We start from the raw sequence: 17,544 nt of genomic DNA, 5'->3' as shown, positions 1-17,544 counted from the left end.
CAGCGTCGAATTTGGTGAAATTCATTAAAAATAGATTTTACAAAAACTGTTCAACGACTATTCCCAAAAAAAGGTGTCTGGATCTTCACTTTTTTGATATGGCAACCCTATAAGAGGCATATTTTTATTTTTTTAATATTAATTTTTATTAGTTTTCCAAATTTTAACAAACTCATCCAAATTATTTAAATTTAATACATTTCCCCCCAGAAAATAATTAGGTTTCCCACTCCCGTTACAAACATATGTTCGTTACATTCCTTATGTTACCGCTTCATTCTTCTTTAATCATATTTTTAGAACCCACTCTAGTCTTTAGACCGTAATTAACTTATGGTCTGTGTGTGTGGTTTGGGAGCTGCCCGGTCAGGGGAAAAACAATGCTGTCCAGGGTTGTAAAGACTGTGGAGAGAATAATTGGGTGCACTCTTCGCACCTTGGATCAAATCTACGCTTCCAGGTGCCATAAGAAAGCTGCAGAGATAGTGCAGGATAGTGCGCACCCCAGAAACAATCTCTTTCAGCTTCTGCCTTCTGGAAGAAGGTACAGGGTTATAAAGACCAGGACTAGCCACCTGAGAAACAGTTTTTATCCAAATGCGATTTTGGTTTTAAACGCAGTGTAAGGTAGCCTTTGTGGGAGTATGTTGTATTTAATTATGGGGTATCAGTTTTTAGGGGGTTAACCAGGCTGGGAAAGCAGGCTTGCTGGTTTTTGAATGTCTGATGTAGATTTTTTCAATTTCATTGCTCTGTATGGGACAATGACAATAAAGATACAGTGGTACCTCGGGTTAAGAACTTAATTCGTTCCGGAGGTCCGTTCTTAACCTGAAACTGTTCTTAACCTGAAGCACCACTTTAGCTAATGGGGCCTCCCGTTGCCGCCGTGCAATTTCTGCTCTCATCCTGAAGCAAGTTCTTAACCCGAGGTACTATTTTTGGGTTAGAGGAGTCTGTAACCTGAAGCGTATGTAACCCGAGGTACCACTGTAATTGTAATGTGCAGCTTGAAGTCTTTCAGATAAAAAAGGGGGACTTCCCCCAGAGCTCGAATTTCAGAGCTGGGAGAGCATCTCATCAGCAAAGTTTCCTTAGCCAAAAAGCCCTCTCCCCAGTTTCTGATGGGGGTGCCTGGAAAATATGCTAATCTGAACTGGGCAGACTCATGGGGGTGAATTGGTCCTTTGGAGACATGAGTCATTTAGTCTAGCATCCTGTTCTCACAGGGGCCAATGAGACGCATGTGGGAAACGCTCAGGCAGGACCTGAGTTCAAGAGCTCCCTCCCTAACAACAACAACAACAACAACAATAATAATAAATTTTATTTATGCCCCACCCTCCCCGGCCAGAGCTCAGGGCAGCCAATATCAATAAAATTTCAGTAAAAACATAAGAAAAAAAAAATAAAATACAGGTTAAAATGCAATTTAAAATGCAGCCTCATTTTAAAAGTCAAAACCATAAGGGGTGGGAAAGATAAGGGTCAGACTGAGTCCAAACCAAAGGCCAGGCGGAACAGCTCTGTCTTGCAGGCCCTGCAGAAAGATGTCAAATCCCGCAGGGCCCTGGTCTCTTGTGACAGAGCGTTTCACCAAGTGGGGGCCAGTCCTGAAAAGGCCCTGGCCCTAGTTGAGACCAACCTAACCACCTTGTGACTTGGGACCTCCAGAATGTTGTCATTTGTGGACCTTAAGGTCCTCCGTGGGGCATACCAGGAGAGGCGGGATGGGGAATTTGTACGCTGCCAGACGTTGTTGGACTACAGTTCCCATCACTTTCAACCATCGTTTGTGCTGGCGGGAGGCCAGAGTTCAGCCTCATCTGACTTGTGACTGGTTTCCTCATCGCTGCCAAAGAGTAGCACCAGTAAGTCATGCTACTGCTCAGGCTGCTTTGGAAGAAATGACTGCAGGAAAAACCCCGGTTCTCAAAATTCTCCACAATGTGCAAATCGTCGCTTTTAAAAAGTGGAAGGCTCAGCCTCCGGCCACCTGCAGCCTAAGACGGCCTCAACAGTACCGCAGCAAAATGCTGCAACATGGAGCGCTGTTCGTAAAGTAGCCCAGATTTTCCCATTCCATCCCCTACCCATTCCATTTATTAGTAGGTTCACACCCTGCCCCCACCACGTCCCATGCCTACGGAGCACACTCTGTTCTCTTTGGTCTGTTTTGGATTTTCTCTCTCCCCTTAGGGTTTCCCCCTAAATATTTGTTGTACTTTTGGAAACCTCGGGGTTTCCCCCGCTACCTAGTCTACATGAACGGTGCCATTTTTACTACATTAGCTGAAGTGCAAAAATAATTTTGCCTCGTTTCTGAACCTTTTCAGACTCTACGGTATCTTTTTAAAAAATAAATCATTTTTACATAATTTTACAGAATTAGAAATATATATTTTTATACATATCCATATACAGAGATTCCTCCGAATCTCAGGACTTCCCCCACCCCCTCCCTGGAGTCCCATTTTAAACATTTTAAACTGCATCTTCTTCCAACTCTTAACTATTGTATCAATCCATATTTTCCATGATAATTGGGAAAGGAGTACGACAAGGCTGTATATTGTCTCCCTGCTTATTTAACTTATATGCAGAATTCATCATGCGAAAGGCTGGACTGGATGAATCCCAAGCCGGAATTAAGATCGTCGGAAGACATATCAACAACCTCAGATATGCAGATGACACAACCTTGATGGCAGAAAGTGAGGAGGAATTAAAGAACCTTTTAATGAGTGTGAAAGAGGAGAGCGCAAAATATGGTCTGAAGCTCAACATCAAAAGAAACTAAGAAACTAAATCAGGGGTCGGCAACCCACGGCTCCGGAGCCGCATGTGGCTCTTTTACACCTTTGTCGCGGCTCCGGGGCGGATACTAGCGAGGGGAGGAGGCGCATTGTGCTCCCCACTGTGGCGGGTGCTGTACTGGCTATGACGTCGCATGGGGCGGTGCGTGCGTTAGTCACACACCGTCCTGACGTCACCTTCCCGCCCGCCCACCCGCCCGCTACATTGTAAGGGGCATGTACGCTGGTCACTGCATTGAAAGGGGGCATGTACGCTGGTCACTGTTTTGAAGGGGAGTGAAGAACACACACACACAAAAAGGTAACTTGTTAATTTAACGTTTATTTCTATGAGGAGGAGTAATTCTGAGGGGTCAAACAAAGAAATAATAAAATAGTGACAAAAAAGTTATTTTTATAATGACGAGTTTTGCGGCTCCCAGTTTTTTTTCCTTCGGAAACGGGTCCAAGTGGCTCTTTTTGTCTTAAAGGTTGCAGACCCCTGAACTAAATCATGGCCACTGGTCCCATCACCTCCTGGCAAATAGAAAGGGAAGAAATGGAGGGGGAGGGGAAGTGAGAGATTCTACTTTCTTGGGCTCCATGATCACTGTAGATGGTGATAGCAGCCACAAAATTAAAAGACGCCTGCTTCTTGGGAGAAAAGCAATGACAAACCTAGACAGCATCTTAAAAGGTAGAGACATCACCTTGCCAACAAAGGTCCGTATAGTTAAAGCTATGGTTTTCCCAGTAGTGATGTCTGGAAGTGAGAGCTGGACCATCAAGAAGGCTGATCGCCGAAGAATTGATGCTTTGGAATTATGGTGCTGGAGGAGACTCTTGAGAGTCCCATGGACTGCAAGAAGATCAGACCTCTCTTTCCCCACCCAAGAGAGTGGGGCCCTAAGCTATAGCTTGTTTAGCTTATACGTAAATCCAGCACTGCTTCCAGCTTCTGGAGACCCAAACCCGGGATGTGCGTCTTCTGGGACCCGCTCCTAGGCAAGTCATGTTGCTTGCACCTCGTTCTCACCTTGAGGAAAGCCCCGGGAAAAGCGCTTTTTCTTTTTTTTAGGAGCTAGAGCGTAGCTTGAGATCGCGGAACCGAAAATGGCCGCCATGATCTCTGATTAAAAAATGGGATGCACTTGGCAGTTATGGAGCAGGAGTCCAATGAATGGATGCTCCTCAGGGAACACCTGTGCAATGCAGGATGGAGACCAAACAGCTCTTGTTTGTTCTCTGAGATCTGGTTCCCAAAGTAAGGAAGCACCTGTCTCCAGCTCAGCGCCCCAGGAAGACAGGATGTTTCTGTGCCTATGCCTCAATTTGAAAGTCAAATCTTCTTTCCTTTCGCATAATCTTGTGGACTAGGCTGTTGCCTCAGGTGGAATCCTGACCAAAACTAGGTCCTTCTCTTCATCATTCAGACACAGCTAGGCTTTAAGTCTCCCAAGCAAGGACATAATTTCCCAGAAGTTGACTTTTGCAGCCTAGCACCTCGGCACTTTTTGGGCGCTTGCAACCTGCCTTGGTTCAAGGAAACTCCTTTTGCATCGCTATGAAGCTTTTCTTGTCAGCTGTCCTTCTAGGAGGTAAGTGAAGTTTATCTCACTAAAAGTATTTGCAACGAATAGGCCCAGAATTGATTCTGAACTAAATCTATTCATCTGCCTCTTTATTTTATAAAATATTTTTTTTAAAAAAAAAACAGACATAGGGGAATTAATGCATTAATAGTGTCATCCTGTGCATGTCTACTCAGAAGTAAGTTCCACTGAAAGGCTTCTGCACCTTTCGTAGTTGTGTAGAAGAGAGGATTTTAGGAGGCGTTGTTTGCATGCCAATTCCTTTAAACGGGACTTACTCCCGAGTAAGTAGTAGGGGTGCCTCAACTGCCACCTGGAACCAGCTGTTAAAGCAGGCAGCCTTACCAGGGAGTAGAGTTGGTGGAAGAAGATTGGAAGAAATTTAAAGACTATTTACAAAAGTATTGCAAAATTAATGAATGTTAGAATGATGTTTGAATGAAGTTAAGTGGTTTCTAGCTGTAATGATATAAAAGAATATGGAAAAATTGGATTTTTAAATAGGTAAAAATTTAATGTTATAATATATTAAGATCAAAGATCAGGATAAAAGGAGGGAAAGAAATTGCTGAATTAATTAATTGAATTGGAATACAAAAAAGGGAGGTATGAGGAGGTCAGGGAAACAGGGATATGAATGTAAGATATGGAAAGGTTGATTTTTTATTTTTCCCTTTTTATCTTTTTTTTGTAAGTGTACTTATTTTGTATTTTTCTTGTATTTTTATTTTTGTCTTTTATTCTTGTATTTTTTGATTTTATGTAATTCCTTTTTCTGAAACTCTAATAAATATTTTATAAAAAATAAATAAATAAAGCAGGCAGCCTCTAGAGGAGAAGAAGCAGTGGTACTCGAACCGGGCCTGGAAAACATGAGCATTGAATCCCTACTTTGAATCTGGAGTCAAGTCGCCACCTCTCACCCTACCTCAGAGGGGTTGCTGAAAGGTTAAAATGGAACAATCCTGGCGTTTAGAGAGCCAGTGTGGTGTACTGGTTGGAGTGGGGTTCAAATCCCCACTCAGCCATGAAGCTCACGGGGTTCTGACCTTGGAGTCAGTCACTGACTCTCAGCCTAATCTACCTCACAGGGTTGTTGTGAGGATTTTTTTTTTTTAAAATCCCAGTGCTAACTGTCCAAAGCGCCTCAGAACAACGGCAGCTTTTTTTTAAAAAAATCATTTTTATTAAGTTTACCATTTTAACAATCTAAATCACATTAAGTATTCCAAATTATACATATACATATCAATTAATCCAAATATTCTGCCAAATTATTAATTTTTTATTGGGACTTCCCATGCTTCAAGTTTGGGGGAGCTCTGGTCACCTCATATCTCTACTGCTTTGATAGTCATTTCTAATAGTTCCTTTAAATCTTCCTGTTGTTTTCAGAAAACGGCAGCTTAATGTGATAAATCATTATGATTTCCAGTCATGAAATCTGGACAGAGTACCGTATTTTTCGCTCTATAAGACGCACCAGACCACAAGACGCACCTAGTTTTTGGAGGAGGAAAACAAGGGGGGGGGGGGAATTCTGAATCTCAGAAGCCAGAACAGCAAGAGGGATCCCTGCGCAGTGAAAGCAGCAATCCCTCTTACTGTTCTGGCTTCTGGGATAGCTGCGCAGCCTGCATTCTCTCCATAAGACGCACACACATTTCCCCTTACTTTTTAGGAGGGGAAAAGTGAGTCTTATAGAGCAAAAAATATGGCAAGTCAGGGTTCAGAACCATAGAACTGTGGGGTTAGCAAGGACCCTATGTCTAGCCCGACCACCTTTCGATACTGGATATATTTGGGTGCCTTTTCTCTTTTATCTTTCTCTACACAGTCGCCATGGCATCGCTCCTGTCCTCAGACCGCGAATACTTCCTCATCCAGGACCCACAAACCATGCTGGGAGCCCATTGCTACTGCCTTCGACAGGGCACCCGGCTGGCAGGTTTCCGGGATGACAGGGATATGGAACAGGCTGCCTCCCTCTGCCCCAATTGCTCGTTCTGGATCGGGCTGTACCGCCAGGGCCTCTCCTGGGTCTGGCTTAATGGCGACCCCTATAAGTTTACGCAGTGGAGCCCAGCGTCCAGGACTTCGGAGAGCTGTGCGGTTATGAACGAGAGCCTGTGGTATCAAGAGAAATGCCTACAGAAACATCCTTTTGTGTGCTGCAAAGGTGAGTGGCGAGTGGCAACGCAAAAATACGAGATGAAAAACACAAAAACGCATAATAAGAACAAGAACTAAACAATACACCTCCACACCTGAGCATGCTGTTACCTCCCTCTTGTGTCTCAGTACAGTGGTACCTCGGGTTACATACGCTTCAGGTTACATACTCCGCTAACCCAGAAATAGTGCTTCAGGTTAAGAACTTTGCTTCAGGATGAGAACAGAATTTGTGCTCCTGAGACGCGGCAGCAGGAGGAGGCCCCATTAGCTAAAGTGGTGCTTCAGGTTAAGAACAGTTTCAAGTTAAGAACAGACCTCCGGAACGAATTAAGTACTTAACCCGAGGTACCGCTGTACCCCTGTTTTGGCTACGTTATTCGAAAAGCTCAGCTCCTAAATCCACACCACACGTTCAAAGAACGTTCAACACGCATTTAAAGCCCATGACCTTCCCATTCAGAATACAGTGGTACCTTGGGTTTAAGAACTTAATTCGTTCTGGAGGTCCGTTCTTAACCTGAAACTGTTCTTAACCTGAGGTACCACTTTAGCTAATGGGGCCTTCCGCTGCCGCCACGCAATTTCTGTTCTCATCCTGAAGCAAAGTTCTTAACCCGAGGTACTACTTCTGGGTTAGTGGAGTCTGTAACCTGAAGCGTCTGTAACCCGAGGTACCACTGTAATGGCAGCTGTAATTTGTTTAAGGGTGCTGGGAGTCCTGAGAGGGGGGAAATTATAGTTCCTAGTAATAAGAGAAGCAAAGCGTGGATAAAGAATCACTTCGAAAAAGGGTCTCCTATATTCTGCCTTTCAGGGTCTACAGGTGCTCTTCCTTTTCTTCTCCAACTCCTGCTAAACTGCCGCTCCATACCTGACCAGAAGGACGGGTTGACTCCTGCCCCAAAGTCGACCATCGCTGGTAGGTATCCTAAACCTCCGGGCATCTCCAACTTTTTTTGGGTGGGTGGGGGGTTGGGTCCTGCAAGCATATTGCTGGTGGCAGAAACGGCTGTGGGAGCTGCACATCCCAGCACCCGCTTCTGTTGGCTGCAGTAGTAGACTTTTCCCCAAGCCTGATTTCAGCAAGTGGTGGAGGGGATGGGGAACAGGACCCTGAAGGTGCCAGGGAAAGATTCGTGGGTGCAGGGGCACACAGGTGGGTGAAAACCTGGTGGTTCCTCTGTTTGCCTCTAGGGGGAGCAATTGAGCATTGTTGTTCTTTAGTCGTTTAGTCGTGTCCGACTCTTCGTGACCCCATGGACCAGAGCACGCCAGGCACTCCTGTCTTCCACTGCCTCCCGCAGTTTGGTCAAACTCACGCTGGTAGCTTCGAGAACACTGTCCAACCATCTCATCCTCTGTCTTCCTCTTCTCCTTGTGCCCTCCATCTTTCCCAACATCAGGGTCTTTTCCGAGGAGTCTTCTCTTCTCATGAGGTGGCCAAATTATTGGAGCCTCAGCTTCAGGATCTGTCCTTCCAGTGAGCACTGAGGGCTGATTTCCTTAAGAATGGAGAGGTTTGATCTTCTTGCAGTCCATGGGACTCTCAAGAGTCTCCTCCAGCACCATAATTCAAAAGCATCAATTCTTTGGCAATCAGCCTTCTTTATGATCCAGCTTTCACTTCCATACATCACTGCTGGGAAAACCATAGCTTTAACTATACGGACCTTTGTTGGCAAGGTGACGTCTCTTGATTTTTAAGATGCTGTCTAGGTTTGTCATTGCTTTTCTCCCAAGAAGCAGGCGTCTTTTAATTTCATGGCTGCTGTCACCATCTGCAGTGATCATGGAACCCAGGAAAGTAAAATCTCTCACTGCCTCCATTTCTTCCCCTTCTTTTTGCCAGGAGGTGATGGGACCAGTGGCCATGATCTTCGTTTTTTTGATGTTGTTATTATTCTAACAGAATCTCATAGAATCATAGAGTTGGAAGCACCCTGAGGATCATCTAGTCCAACCCCCCTGCAATGTCCCTTAGGGGGATCGAACCTGAAACCTTGGCGTTATCAGCACCATGAACTAACCATATGTGCTGGAAGCTGCCCAGAGTGACTGGGGAAACCCAGCCAGAGGAGCGGGGTGGTGTTGTTGTTGCTGTTGTAAACCAACTGAGCTATCCACTTCCTATTGTTATTCTATGTCCATTAAACTTTAATTAGTTTAATGTTAAGTAAGCATCCAGTGCGCTTCCAACGCCATAAGTCTTATCTCAGCAGAGAATTTCGTGCAGCGGTTGAAGAAGGCAGGAGAGTCAGTACCTTTCAATGAATAATCCTGGAGCAAGCACTTTGGAACTCAAGAAGGTCCTGTGTGAGTGCCTGGAGGCGGTTGGAGGATGGATGGCGGCTAATGGATTGAAGTTGAATCTTGACAAGACAGAAGTACTGTTTTTGGGGGACAGGGGGCGGGCTGGTGTGGAGGACTCCCTGGTCCTGAATAGGGTAACTGTGCCCCTGAAGGACCAGGTGCGTAGCCTGGGAGTCATTTTGGACTCACAGCTGTCCATGGAGGCGCAGGTCAATTCTGTATCCAGGGCAGCTGTCTACCAACTCCACCTGGTACGCAGGCTGAGACCCTACCTGCCCGCTGACTGTCTGGCCAGAGTGGTGCATGCTCTAGTTATCTCCCGCTTGGACTACTGCAATGCGCTCTACGCGGGGCTACCTTTGAAGGTGACTCGGAAACTACAGCTAATCCAGAATGCGGCAGCTAGACTGGTGACTGGGGGCGGCCGCCGAGACCACATAACACCGGTCTTGAAAGACCTACATTGGCTCCCAGTACGTTTCCGAGCACAATTCAAAGTGCTGGTGTTGACCTTTAAAGCCCTAAACGGCTTCGGCCCTGTATACCTGAAGGAGCGTCTCCACCCCCATCGTTCTGCCCGGACACTGAGGTCCAGCGCCGAGGGCCTTCTGGCGGTTCCCCCATTGCGAGAAGCAAAGCTACAGGGAACCAGGCAGAGGGCCTTTTTGGTGGTGGCGCCCGCCCTGTGGAATGCCCTCCCATCGGATGTCAAGGTGATGGACAACTACCTGACATTCAGAAAACATCTTAAGGCGGCCCTATTCAGGGAAGCTTTTAATGTATGATATTTTAGTGTTTTTTGGTTTCTGTGGAAGCCGCCCAGAGTGGCTGGGGAAACCCAGCCAGATGGGCGGGGTACAAATAATAAATTATTATTATTATTATTATTATTATTATTATTATTATTTATTTACAAAAGAAAAAAACCCTGGCGATAAAGCACACATGCTTTTATCTCCGGCATAAAGAAAACTTTACTCTAAACTTAACTCATATTAGCAAACAGGGGGGGGGGGGAGAGAGAAAACACAAGGGTGAACTGACTATTTATACAAACTAACTCACATTCCTGGATGCTTAATGACTTCCAGCTGCTCAGTGATTAGAGCGACTTGTTACCTCTTAACCCTTTAGTACCAACATTCTACAATGTTTAATTGATGTTTGCTTTTAACTATTTCATGGTTTTATTGCTTCAAACTACTTTGATGTATTTATGTTTGATGATATAGCAGTATACAAATATTTTTATAAAGCAAACAAACAAACAAATGTTATTTCAAGAAAAGCAGATTTCTATCCAGCCCCTCATTGCTATTAGTTTGCCTCTTGGTTGTGTTGTTCCATATTGCCCAGTCCTCTACTATATTAGGAAGCTGACTTAAACCAAGTCAGACCAATGGAAGACCGCATCCAAGGATCTCATCTCCTGAATTATCCTCTGAAGTGGCTTAGGCCGTGAGTACACGGCCTTCCCAAGGCCACATAATGCATTTTGCGGTTGGAATTCGAACCCGTGTCTCCCTGATTCTGATTTGGATCCATTTACCACAACCATATAAGCCATGGATAAGCAAACTAAGGCCTGGGGCCCAGATGCGGCCCAATCGCCTTCTAAATCTGGCCCACAGACGGTCTGGGAATCAGTGTGTTTTTACATGATTAGAATGTGTCCTTTTATTTAAAATGCATCTCTGGGTTATTTTAGGGGCCTGCCTGGTGTTTTTACATGAGTAGAATGTGTGCTTTTGTTTAAAATGCATCTCTGGGTTATTTGTGGGGCATAGGAATGCGTTCATTTTTTTCTTCAAAATATAGTCCGGCCCCCCACAAGGTCTGTGGGAGAGTGGACCGGTCCCCTGCTGAAAAAGTTTGCTGACCCCTGGCATAAGCTCTCATTGCCAGCTCCTGCATCAGACTGAAATGTTCATCCTGTGATTTAAGAGTGGACATATTGTAGCACCCTGCTTGTGGTTAATGCTTAGCTGGAATGAAATATTCAACGCAGCAATAGAGAAATTAAAATAATAATTTATTTGTCAGACAAGTAAATGAGAGACACAGTGGTATATGGTTACCAAAGCTCTGCCCTTCCAGCCCTGATGGCCAGCACTTATATTCCCTCAGCCCAGCCCCCTTGCTCCTCCTTTGGCTGCCTCTGTCCAATCAGCCTGGTTGAAATTCCTATTGGCTGTTTGCTAGAACCAATCATAAAAGATACACCCATTTCCTATTACCTTTTATGGGAGACAAAGAGCTATATTTCCTTCTATCCATAAATGGCAGACAAATAGCCATATATTTTACATTTACCTCGACCAGGCACCTTAATTACCAGATAACCTTTGGCTCCTGCTGCCCTATTCACTGTAAAACAGATGGCTAAAGCAGATGGTGCATGGTTTTTAATTTCATTTTAAAAATGCAGGTCTTCATCAGATGGCTCAATATCTATCAGCAACGGTCAGAATCAGAGCTGCGTACAAGATTGCCACACACCTAGGTATCAATGGAATCTTAGAAAATCTCAGATTGCAGGCCGGTGAAACATCCTCAGTTTCAACACTGAGGGAAGCGGTATCTGCGCCTCATAGGGCTTCCTGGAGTGAGGTGGGCGCAAGTAGGAAGCCATATCCCTTACTCCAGGGATGGCGAACCTGCAGCCTGGCAGATATTGTTGGATCCCAACACCCACCATCCCTGTCACAAGTTAGGGATGATGGGAGTTGTAGTCCAACAACATGGGAAGGTTCATAGGTTTCCCACCCCTGATGTGTACACAGAGCAAGAACCATGGTTGACAGTATTAATATTGTGGCTCAGGGTGCTTCCGCATTATGGGCGGTATTCAACTGCTCTGTCCCTTCGGCGCTACGATTTCTGCTTGCCCAACAGGTATTTCCCCCCCTTCTCCACCCCTTGCACCCTTCCCAAATCTGCTCCACGGGGTTGTGGTAAACAGCCAGAACAAATTTAGGGGGGTCACACAGGGGGAGAATAGGGAGAGAACATCTTGCTGTGCGAGAATAATCATGAGAGACTTAGCATTAAGCCTAGATTACAGCCATGGTTTCTTGCGGCCAGGGGATTATCCCCTGAACGCCAGAAGCCAAACAAATTCTGCAAAACCGGTCGATGCAAATTCAGCTCCTTTGCATAATTTACACAGGTCCCAGGATGTGGCTTTCTAAAGTCAAGAATTCAACTCGACTTCCCCCACAACGCAAATACTCACAAAGCTGTTTGTATCTAAGTTACGACCCTATAATATTTTGGGGATGGGTGGGGAGGAAGGTAGTGAATGGCGGTGGGACTAATTCTTAAAATCTTTCCTCTTAGTGACTTCCCCTCCCACCGCAAGTGGTGCAGCTTCAGATTCCTGGATACCTGTGACAAGTAAACGGTTCTCAGCCGGATCCAGCGATGGTGAGTTTTTTCCAGACAGCCTGGAGGAGTGAAGAAGGGAAATGGAAAAGAGTGATGTTATAAGAAAAAAAGGTAAAGGACTGGTCATGTTGTGCGGATGCCTGATGATCGTCTTCCAAAGCAACTACTCTGTTCCGAACTTAAAAATGGAAAGCGTAATGCTGGTGGTCAACAAAAGAGGTTTAAAGACTGTCTCAAGGCAAATCTAAAAAAATGTAGTATAAACACTGACAACTGGGAAACACTGGCCTACAAGCGCTCCAGTTGGAGAACAGCCTTTACCAAAGGTGTCATGGGCTTTGAAGACGCTCGAACTCAGGACGCAAGGGAGAAACGTGCTAGGAGGAAGGCACGCTTGGCAAATTCACACCGTGATCAGCTCCTGCCCTGAAACCAATGTCCCCACTGTGGAAGGACGTGTGGGTCCAGAATTGGCCGCCACAGTCACTTACGGACTCATTGTTAAAACTGTGTTTTTATGGAAGACAATCTTACTCAGCTACGAGTGATCGCCAAAGAAGAAGAAGAAGATAAGAAAAAAGCTGCTCCTTTCCCCTTATGGGTTACCAAAGAGCCTGAATTGAGTTCTTATGTAGGTTCTCTATCGGTAGGAGAAAATAACAGAGGCCAGCCAGAGAATATTGAGAAAACCAAAGCAGCTAGTAAGCTTGATCTTTATTAAAGCTATTGCAACAGGGTTGCCCCCCCCCCCATGCAGGAGGGAGGAGGAGTCCCAGAACATTGGTGTGCAAACTCTTATATAGACATTTGAAATTGCCTCCCCTGTAGCTCAAGACCACCCCCAATACATCATACATACATCACAGAAGGGGCGGTCTACAGCAGAAATATGAGTGTGTTGTTTTTCTCCTGTCTGCCAGGATACCTGATAATGGATCATTTATTGCATTACCTGGGCCATTTGGCCACTCTTTTGTGATGATAACTACCTACTTAATTCCTGAGTCCAGGTCCCAGGCTCACCTTGTTCATACACAGACACACCCTTAAGACAGGATTTGTGAACAAAGAGACAATGGGGAGGCTTTTCCATTTCTTTCCTCCTTGCAGAGAAATATTTGAGGTCACTGGAAGAGTCAAAAGGACTGTTTTCCTGTATTATTTCCAGACATGTAGTTTACTTACATATGTATGTATGTATGTATGTATGTATGTATGTATGTGTTTGCCTTGTACAGTTATGAACAATTATTTTATATATATAAGACCTTAAAATTCCTATAACAGTGACAATACACAAGAGAGCAGGATGGGGAGAACCAGAGGCCTGGTTCTTGATATTTGGTTAAGGTCACATATTGCCTGCCTATCAGTAATCCAGTTACAGTGGTACCTCGGGTTAAGAACTTAATTCGTTCTGGAGATCCGTGCTTACTGAAACTGTTCTTAACCTGAGGTACCACTTTAGCTAATGGAGCCTCCCGCTGTTGCCACGCCGCTATCACACGAGTTCTGTTCTCATCCTGAGGTAAAGTTATTAACCCAAGGTACTATTTCTGGGTTAGCGGAGTCTGTTACCTGAAGCGTCTGTAGCCCGTGGTACCACTGTACAGTCCTGGAACTGAAGAAGGCTCAAGAGTCCTACTCGCCAGTAATACCATATGCTTCCCAGTAATCGCCAGTAATACCATATGGTGTTTCCTGCTTGGCAGGGGGTTGGACTCGATGGCCCTTGTGGTCTATTCCAACTCTATGATTCTATGATTCTATGATTCCCTTTGGGCATCTGGTTAGCCACTGTGAAAACATGGTTCTCTTCTTAATCCCCAAAAAACTATGCTTACCTAAGCTCTGGGCTCAGTCTCCCAGTTCCAGCTTTTCCCGAGGAAATTGTGGAACTCCAGATGTAGCCAGACTACAAGTCCCATCGCCTCCGACCATCATGCCTGATGGCTGGGGCTGGTCTGTGTCCAAATGCAAAATAATTGGGTATCTTGTCTCCTTAGGGTACGACCCTGCAACTACTGATGGAAACGAGCTGCCTTATCCCACTGCAGTTCAGGATCTCTCCTCAACACAACACAGGCCTGAACAAGGGACCAGAAACATGGAGCTGGCAACTTTCTCTGCTTCCAGTTTAACAAAAGGTACATCCTGGAGACAGATCACCGTTTGGTTGCCTTTGTGGCAGGGTGGGGTGGGGGGCAATTTTCACTCTGACGGCCACATTTTCTTCTGGGAAAAAAGTGTATGAAGCGACATTTTTCCTTTGTGCAATAAGCTACAAACACACCCCCCCTCAAAAATGTCCCAGGAAAAAATGGGACACCCTGTTTTTCCCATGCGAGAGCATGGCGGTCATTTTAGGCACCATATTGTCATGCCGAAATCTCGCCCCCGCCCCCAAGTGATTTTTTGGAAGGGCCACAATCTCGCACGATACGGCACAATGTGCATTTTTGGCCACAGTGAGAGCATAACCCTGAAAAAAAATGTGTCTTTTGGGCTCCATGACTTGTGCTGGCGCACGGACAAGAGAATGCATGTCCCAATTTTGGGACTCAACATGTTGGAGGCTATGCAAACACACACTAAACTGTCGGGATCTCTGCTCGGCCAAACTGATAAAGCTCATTTTCCTCCGGCCGAGTCCTTTGGAATCGCCTCCGACGATAATTAACGACCTGAGCCTTTGATGAGGCCTCAGGCACATTCCCGTTCAGCAGAGTTTCCAGCACAGGGAAGTGATGAGATTTATGGCTATATAGCTATGCTTTATTTCTTACTACGCAGACAGCAAAGAAATATACCTCCTCTCTCTGTGAAAGCAGAGAGCAACTGAAACAAAGGAACAGGAAAACAGTACGTCACATCCGTCTCCCATGAGACTTCCAACAGTATGGAATGTGCGGAATGTAAACAGAGTCCTGTGACTCCAAAGCACTGCTCAGTGGCAAACAGAAACGAACATAAACATCTCCCCTTAGCCTATCCATCTCTCCCTCCCTCCCTGGTCAAAGCCATTCATGCAGCTGAGGGTCCACTTGGCTACCATGCAGATTCTGGAGAAATGTCAACACCTCAATATCCTGCGCATTGTAGTGTATCAAGGAAGACCCGCCTGAGACTGTAGCCATGTGAGGCTTCACTGGTTATGACCAACTAGTCCTGGAGGCATTGGCTGGGTATGGGAAGCTGGTCCGCCATCTTAATTTCCCAGAATCCCCGGTTCCAGCACTGCTTTGGGGCATCTGGGATATTGTGGGGGATTTTAAAAGGAAGCAACTTCTGAGCTCTGGGAGCTGCTGCCAAGTCAGCTGTTGGCCAGAGGGGAATTGGGGTGGGAGGGCCAAAGAAGGGGAACCAAGGTGGGCTTCTATGGCGGTGAGCCCCGGTCACTGCCCAAGGGTGGTGGGTGTTCACATTGGCATCCTCACAAGGGATCCTCTCTGATTTTGAAGAGCAGCCTCATGGCTAAGCATCCGTAGGGCTTTTGGAAACAATCACACCCACAGCTGAGGAAGGGAAATACAGTGGTACCTCAGGTTAAGTACTTAATTCGTTCCGGAGGTATGCTCTTAACCTAAAACTGTTCTTAACCTGAAGCACCACTGTAGCTAATGGGGCCTCCCGCTGCCACCACGTGATTTCTGTTCTCATCTTGAGGTAAAGTTCTTAACCTGAGGTACTATTTCTGGGTTAGCGGAGTCTGTAACCTGAAGCGCCTGTAAGCCGAGGTACCAATGTAAAGGGGTGGGGAAAGGGTGTCTCTAATACATGGGTAGGCAAACTAAGGCCTTGGGGCCGGATCTGGCCCAATCGCCTTCTCAATCCTGCCCACGGACGGTCCGGGAATCACCATGTTTTTACATGAGTAGAATGTGTGCTTTGATTTAAAATGCATCTCTGGGTTATTTGTGGGGCACTGGAATTTGTTCATTTTTATTTTTATTTTCAAAATATAGTCCGGCCCCCCACAAAGTCTGAGGGACAGTGGACCGGCCCCCTGCTGACAAAGTTTGCTGACCCGTGCTCTAATACCTCTTCTCTCTTTCTGTTTGCTGTTAGCGGGACCCCTGCAGGATCAGAGCCCTGTCGTCATTCAGGAAAACCGCACCTGGTTCGAAGCTCTGGCTGCCTGCCACGCCAGAGGCCAGGTCCTGGCCAGGAGGGTCGTGCTCCAGCCAGGTCTGAAGGCTTGGCTGGGGCTGCACCGCCACGGGCTGTGGGGCTACTGGGTTTGGGCCAATGGGAGCGCCGTGGAGGAGCCTCAGAGCTGGCGGGAAGGGGAACCGAGCGATCCCCTATGGGGAAACTGTGGGGCAGGGACAGGCACGGAGGAAGGAGTCCTGTGGGAAGACGAGTGTTGCGAGCAGGAGTTGTACTATGTGTGTGAATAGCACTCCGAAGGCCAAACGATGCATGGCATGACAGCAGGGATAGCTTAGCCGGTGGAGACACTCAATCTCAAGGTCGTGGGTTTGAGCCCCATGTTGGGCAAAAGATTCTTGCATTACAGGGGGTTGGACTAGATGGCCCTTGGCGTCCCTTTCGACTGTGATTAATTGTGTTGATTGATGGGTTGAGCCCATCGCTTCCCATTAAAAGGGTTTCATTGTAAAGACATCGACAGTAGACAAAATAAACATGTTAAAAAAACCCCACCCCCGATTCCTTGTATAAAGACAAGTGCATGTAAAAATCTCCCCAAAGTAATACATGTATAAAAATATTAAAAGCATTATCGCATGCAAAAACAAGTGACAAGACAAGTCCATATATAAATGCAATTCCACAGTGGAAAAACTACTTCCTTTGCAAAAGCAACTTCAAATCCAATAGGTATACACACAGCCTGGGATACTGACTTTGGGGCCAGTCACAGTCTCTCAGCCTGGTCCTACCTCAAAGGGTTGTGAGGATCAGTGGCGTAGTGTGGGGGGTGCAGGGGGGGCCGGCCGCACCGGGCGCAACACCTGGGGGTTAGGGTTAGGGGGCACAAATCCACGGGTTAGGGGGCACAAATCCACGGGTTAGGGGGCGCAAATCCACGGGGTAGGGGGCGCAAATTACTTGCCTTGCCCCGGGTGCTGACAACCCACGCTACGCCACTGGTGAGGATAAAACGGACAGAGGGAGCAGGCCATGTACCTGAGCTCCTTGGACGAAAGGCATAGCTGTCAACTTACAGATTTGAAAATAAGGGATCAGCAGCCAAAATAAGGGATTTTGCTTAGCTTATACAGAAATCCGGCACTGATGGAGCCAGGCTGCTTTGGCTGCCA

The 17,544-nt window shown here is 46.2% G+C and overlaps 1 protein-coding gene across 7 annotated transcripts in view; it reads left to right on the top strand.

Annotated features, from left to right (window-relative positions):
• Positions 1 to 17,088, top strand: part of LOC310701800 (macrophage mannose receptor 1-like) — a 210,937-nt gene extending 193,849 nt beyond the window's left edge. For 2 of the 7 annotated variants that reach the window (XR_014523107.1, XR_014523108.1), the window contains exons 2-7: positions 6,225 to 6,566; positions 7,377 to 7,481; positions 12,212 to 12,298; positions 14,266 to 14,406; positions 16,328 to 16,738; positions 16,792 to 17,086. Coding sequence is in view for 1 of the 7 variants with exons in the window: in XM_083493196.1 (XP_083349322.1) it covers positions 4,360 to 4,393; positions 6,225 to 6,566; positions 7,377 to 7,481; positions 12,212 to 12,298; positions 14,266 to 14,406; positions 16,328 to 16,659 (1,041 nt within the window). In the remaining 6 variants the exon portion in view is untranslated. Of the gene's footprint in view, positions 1 to 3,014; positions 3,118 to 3,530; positions 4,394 to 5,604; positions 5,846 to 6,109; positions 6,567 to 7,376; positions 7,482 to 12,211; positions 12,299 to 14,265; positions 14,407 to 16,327 lie in introns of those variants that run through there. The other 5 variants (XR_014523104.1, XR_014523105.1, XR_014523106.1 and 2 more) reach the window with 5 other exon arrangements.
• The last annotated feature ends 456 nt before the right edge of the window (positions 17,089 to 17,544 follow it).

This window comes from Podarcis liolepis (genome assembly GCF_965112155.1).
Source record: "Podarcis liolepis genome assembly, chromosome: 2".
NCBI classification, from domain to species: domain Eukaryota; kingdom Metazoa; phylum Chordata; class Lepidosauria; order Squamata; family Lacertidae; genus Podarcis; species Podarcis liolepis.
This window is presented reverse-complemented; position numbering and strand designations above follow the sequence as displayed.